Source organism: Belonocnema kinseyi, chromosome 6 (genome assembly GCF_010883055.1).
Source record: "Belonocnema kinseyi isolate 2016_QV_RU_SX_M_011 chromosome 6, B_treatae_v1, whole genome shotgun sequence".
In the NCBI taxonomy this organism is placed as follows: domain Eukaryota; kingdom Metazoa; phylum Arthropoda; class Insecta; order Hymenoptera; family Cynipidae; genus Belonocnema; species Belonocnema kinseyi.
The window spans coordinates 21,013,413-21,018,761 of NC_046662.1; the positions used below are offsets into that span (position 1 = coordinate 21,013,413).

Below are 5,349 nucleotides of genomic sequence, written 5' to 3' on the forward strand. Positions count from 1 at the left end.
CGATTCATTAAAAAATATATTTAGGACTTTTAGAAGTTTGGAAGAAATTGAAAAATATTTGTTTAATTTTCGGAAAACTTTAAAATGTCTAAAATGAGCTTCAACATAATTTTCGTAAAATTCTTGAGAAAGTTCAAAAGATTTCAGTTATCTCGAAAAAGTATTTAGAACATTAAAAAAAATGGTTTCAATTTAAATAAAAATGGAAATCTTTTTTAGTTTTAAAATATTTTAAAAAATTTTGGATTCGAGCTTTATCATAATTTTTCAAAGACCTTTTAGAAATTTAAAAAAATATTTCAGAGATCTCGAAAAAGAATCTAGAAAATTTTAAAGAAAATTTGTTTACTTAACAGGATTTTGGACAATTGGACGAAACCATTTTTATAGTAAAAGATATTTAGAACTTTTAGAAGTTTGGAAGAAATTGAAAATTATTATATACATTTTCGGAAATTTTTTTTTAGATTTAAAATATTAGTTTAAATCTTAAAAACTGAGCTTAATCATAATTAAAAAAAAAATTCAGAAATTTCTAGAAGATTTCAGATTTTTCGAAAAAGAATGTAAACAATTTTAAAGAAAATTTGTTTATTTTACTCTGTTTAAAATAATTTTAACGAAAATTCGAGTCAGTTAAAAAGATATTTAGGACTTTTGGAAGCTTAGAAGTAAGTGAGAAATATTTTATACATTTTCGGAAATCTTTTATAGTTTCGAAATATTTAAAAAATCTTTAAAACCTCAAAACTGAGTTTAATTCTAATTTTCTAAGATTTTTGAGAAACTTCAGGAAGATTTCAGATACGTCGAAAAAGAATCTATACAGTTTTAAAGAAAAATGGCTTATTTTACATGATTTTAGACAACTTGCTGAAAATTTTGCATCAATTAAAAAGATATTTAGAACTTTTAGAATCTTGGAAGAATTTGACAAATATTTTATACATTTTCAGAAATCCTTTTTAGTTTAAAAATATTGTTGAAATCTTGAAAGCTTCTAAACTGAGCTTAATCATAATTTTCCTAAGATTTTTAAAAAATTTTAAGAAGATTTCAGATATCTCGAAAAAGAATCTAGACAATTTTAAAGGAAAATTGTTTATTTTACAAGATTTTAGACAACTTGACGAAAAATTCGAGTAATTAAAAAAAATATTTAGATCTCTTAGAAGTTCGGAAGAAATTGCAAAATATTTTTATTTGACGTTTCGGAAATCTTTAAAATTTCTAAAATGAGCTTTAACATCATTTTCTTAAGATTCTTGAGAAAGTTCGAAAGATTTCAGTTATCTCGAAAAAGAATTTAGAACATTTTAAAGAAAAAATGGTTTTCTTTTAAAGAAAAATATAAATCTTTTTCAGTTCTAAAATATTTAAAAAAATTTTTCGGAAATCTTTTTTTGTTTTAACATATTTTAAAACTCTTAAAAACTTTAAAACTGAGCTTAATCATCATTTTTTAAGATTTTTCAAAAGTTTCAAGAAGATTTCAAATATCTTGAAAAAGAATCTAAACAATTTTTAACAATATTAGCTTATTTTCCTCTTTTTTAAATCTTTTTTGCCAAAATTCGAGTCAGTTAAAATGATATTTAGGACTTTTGGAAGCTTAAAAGTAATTAAGAAATATTTTATACATTTTCGAAAATATTTTTTAGTTTCACAATACTTTTAAAACCTCAAAACTGAGTTGAATCTTAATTTTCGAAGATTTTTGAGAAAATTCTGGAAGATTTCAGATATGTCGAAAAATAATCGATGCATTTTTAAAGAAAAATGGCGGTTTGAAAAAAATGGTTTGGAGGAAATTAAAGAATATTTTATACATTTTCAAGAATATTTTCAAGTGTAAAAATATTTTTAAAATCTTCAAAACTTCTAAACTGAGCTTAATAATAATTTTCCTAAGGATATTAAAATTGGAATTTATCCAACATAAATATAATTTTGAATTTTTTACTTTTACAGAAACGGATGAGGGTGAAAAAACTTCCGATGATTCTAGCTTTGCATTTAAAGAGATTTAAATACGTCGAACAATATAATAGGCATATTAAAGTATCTCATAGAGTAGTGTTTCCCCTCGAACTTAGGCTCTTCAATACAGTAAGTTTGCTCTATTTAAATAGTTTCTCAATTATATTAATATTTTTTATTATGCAATCTTTTAAATTTGATTTTTTTAAATTTCATTGCTTTTTATTGTACTTAATTTAAAAGTTGAATTTACTTTTTGACAATCGGAAAGAAGATGCTTTTTAATTGATAGTATCGTATAGTATAGTATAATATTATATAATATTTAGAAATTAGAGTTAAAATACTATAGGAGGCTATTAAAAAACTGCGTCACGTTTTATGACGTTTGTTATTTAAAGATGTTTTTTTAAAAGAATTTCTATTTTTTCTTCTATTTTCAACAAGCTTCCTCTTTTCCTCATTTTTTCCCGCTGAAATTAGTTTTTGTTGAAATTTTATTCTTTTTAATTCAAGTCTACTATTATATTTTTGGTTCAGAATTCATCTATTTGTTAAAAATTTCATTATTTTGTTGAAGATTGAACTATTTTTTTAAATTCCATTTTTGTTGTTGATAATTAATTTATGCAACTAAAAATTTAACTATTCTATATATTTGTTTCAACTACTTGGATGAAAAATACTACTTTGTCAAACATTTATTTGATTGGTTGAAGATTTAATTTTATTATTTGAAAATGTAACTATTGCATTATTTTTTAAAATGTATGGGTTTTTTTGTTAAAAAATGAATAATTTGGTTGAAAATGTATGTGTTTTGTTGTAAATTAACCTTGTTTGGTAGAAAATGAATCTTCTTGATTGAAAATTCAATAAATTTATGAAACATTAAACTACTTTGTTAAAAGTTCATTTTCTTATTTGGAGAACCATCTATTGCATTACAAATTTAATTATTTTGTGAAAAATTAGTTAGTTTTTCCTGTTTGAAAATAAGTTTTTTCACCTGAAAACTTAGCTGTTTCAATTTCTGTTAAAAATTGATCGTCCTAAGTTTAAAATTGAATTGTTTGGATAAAAATTAATTTTTGTTTTGAAAAGTTATATTTTCTGGTTAAAAATTCAACAATCTGATTGACAATATATGTGTTTCGTTGTAAATTCGTCTTTTTTAGTAGAAATTTAATCTTAATTGAAAATTTAATTATTTTGTTTACAGTTCAACTACTTTATTAAAAATTCATTTTATTATTTGAAGGTTCATTTTTTAAATTAAAAATGTAACTATTATGTTGAAAATACTTTTTTTTCTTGCACATTTTTTTTTTAATTATCGGTATTTCTAAAACAGTAAAATTAATATTAATGTAACTTTAAGGTATTATAGAAAAAAGTATACGATTTAATATTGTAGAGCAGCATTTTTTTTATTTTGACAAAAAAAAAGTTCAAAACAATATTGAATTCAATTTTTGTCTATAATGCACCTTTTTATTTTTTTCTACTTAGCATTTAAAAATTCCTTTTAATTTAACCTTTTACTAAAAAAATTGATGTTTCCTCTTTTAAATTTTAGAAAAAGAAAGTGCTTCATGCAGTTTGTAGAGTAAAAGTAGTATTTTAAAGAGGAAATATTTCTGAATTAAAATATCAATTTTTGTGCATTTTTCGTTTCAAAGTAAAAAATCGACTACTCGAGGTAAATATTTCACATTGTAGTGGAGAATTCATCTTTTAGGTTGAAAATAAAATTAAACTCTTTTGTTAAAAATTATTATTTTTTTGGTTGAATGTTCATCATTTTAGTTAAAAATTCATTTCTTTGGTTGAAAAATCAGCTATTTGATTAAAAACTTTTTTTTATGTTTTGCAATTGAAAATTATTATTATTTTTTTGACTGAAAATGTAACTATTATTCCAGTTCATTGTTCCATAATTTTATTAAAAAATTCATTTGTGGTTGAAGATTCATTTTTTGACTAAAAATTTAATTATTGGTTAAGCATTAATTTCTGACACTTAAAATTTAATTATTTAAGTCTTGGTTGCCAGTTGACAATTTATCCTTTTTACTAAAAAGTAATTTTTGTTTGAAAATTTAAACTATTTCAGTTGAAGATTCATTTCACTAAGTTGAATATTCTTATATTTTGGTTTAATATTAATTTTTTAACTAAAAATCTCACTATATCATTTTCGGTTGAAAAGTATTATTTTTTTAGATCAAAATTTAAGAATTTGGTTGCAAATTTGTCATCTAGAAGTAAAAATGCAACTATTTTGTTGAAAAATTATATATTTTGGTAGAAAATTAATTTTTTTATTTTAAAATTAATCTTTTTTCAAAATTAATGTGTTCCAGTTAAATATACATAATTTTTGTTGAAAATTCATCTTTTTGGCTGAGAATTAAACTATTCCTGTTCAAGATTCGTAATTTTATTTGAAAATTCATCACTTTGGTTGAAAATTGAATTATTTTGTTAAGAACCCGTTCTTTTTGTCGTTGAAAATTAATTTTTTTCAACTGAAAATTTAAGTATTTGTTTAAAAATTCATTTTTTTCCCAAAGTTTTGCTCTGTTCTGTTAAAACTCTGGTAGTATTATAATGTATTTGTAGTATAGTATTACAGCATTTATAGTATTTACAAATTAAATTCACCTGGACATTGAAAAAAAAATCATATTCTTCAATTCTGTAACTAGTTTATTTCATAATTTGTGTTCTAAATTGTAGTTAATATTTTAATCTCGACTTTTAGAGTGATGATGCCGTTAATCCAGATCGATTATACGATTTAGTTGCGGTTGTGATACACTGCGGAAGCGGACCTAACAGGGGACACTATATTTCTATAGTCAAGAGTCACGGGTTTTGGCTTCTCTTCGACGACGATATGGTCGATGTAAGTAATCTATTTTTAATTCACTCATTCATCTGCGTACATGATTTTTAAATTATGTCTCTCCCTTTTTCATTGTATTTTATAATTGTCTTTTCTCTATTCCCCTTTGAAACTATTTTTTTAATTCCCCTTTTCCCTCTATTCTCAAAAAATTAAACTTTTTTAAATTCGATTAATTTGAAACTAAACTATTTAGGATTTAAATAAGAATTTTAATGTAAAATATTTATTTGTTGAATCTATACATATTAAATATTTTTGAAACTAACTACTGTAAAGTACGATGGTCTGTCCAAATTTAAATAAACTTCTTTCTCCTACTTTTTTTAACGTAAAGAATTTTTGTACATTTCAACCTTTTTAAGGGCATGTGACACAGCTAAATACCTATATTACCGACCACAGTTTTTCAGTTCACTGAATGTTTTTTTGAACCTAAGAACTTTTTTTGTAAGTAA

At 22.5% G+C, this 5,349-nt stretch overlaps 1 protein-coding gene across 3 annotated transcripts in view; it reads left to right on the top strand.

The window, feature by feature from the left end:
- LOC117175038 (ubiquitin carboxyl-terminal hydrolase 12) overlaps positions 1-5,349 on the top strand; it is a 22,532-nt gene that overhangs the window by 12,089 nt on the left and 5,094 nt on the right. For 2 of the 3 annotated variants that reach the window (XM_033364553.1, XM_033364554.1), the window contains exons 6-7: positions 1,972-2,109; positions 4,748-4,891. In XM_033364553.1, coding sequence (XP_033220444.1) covers positions 1,972-2,109; positions 4,748-4,891 — 282 coding nt within the window. The remainder of the gene's footprint in view (positions 1-1,971; positions 2,110-4,747; positions 4,892-5,349) is intronic. The other variant, XM_033364555.1, reaches the window with a different exon arrangement.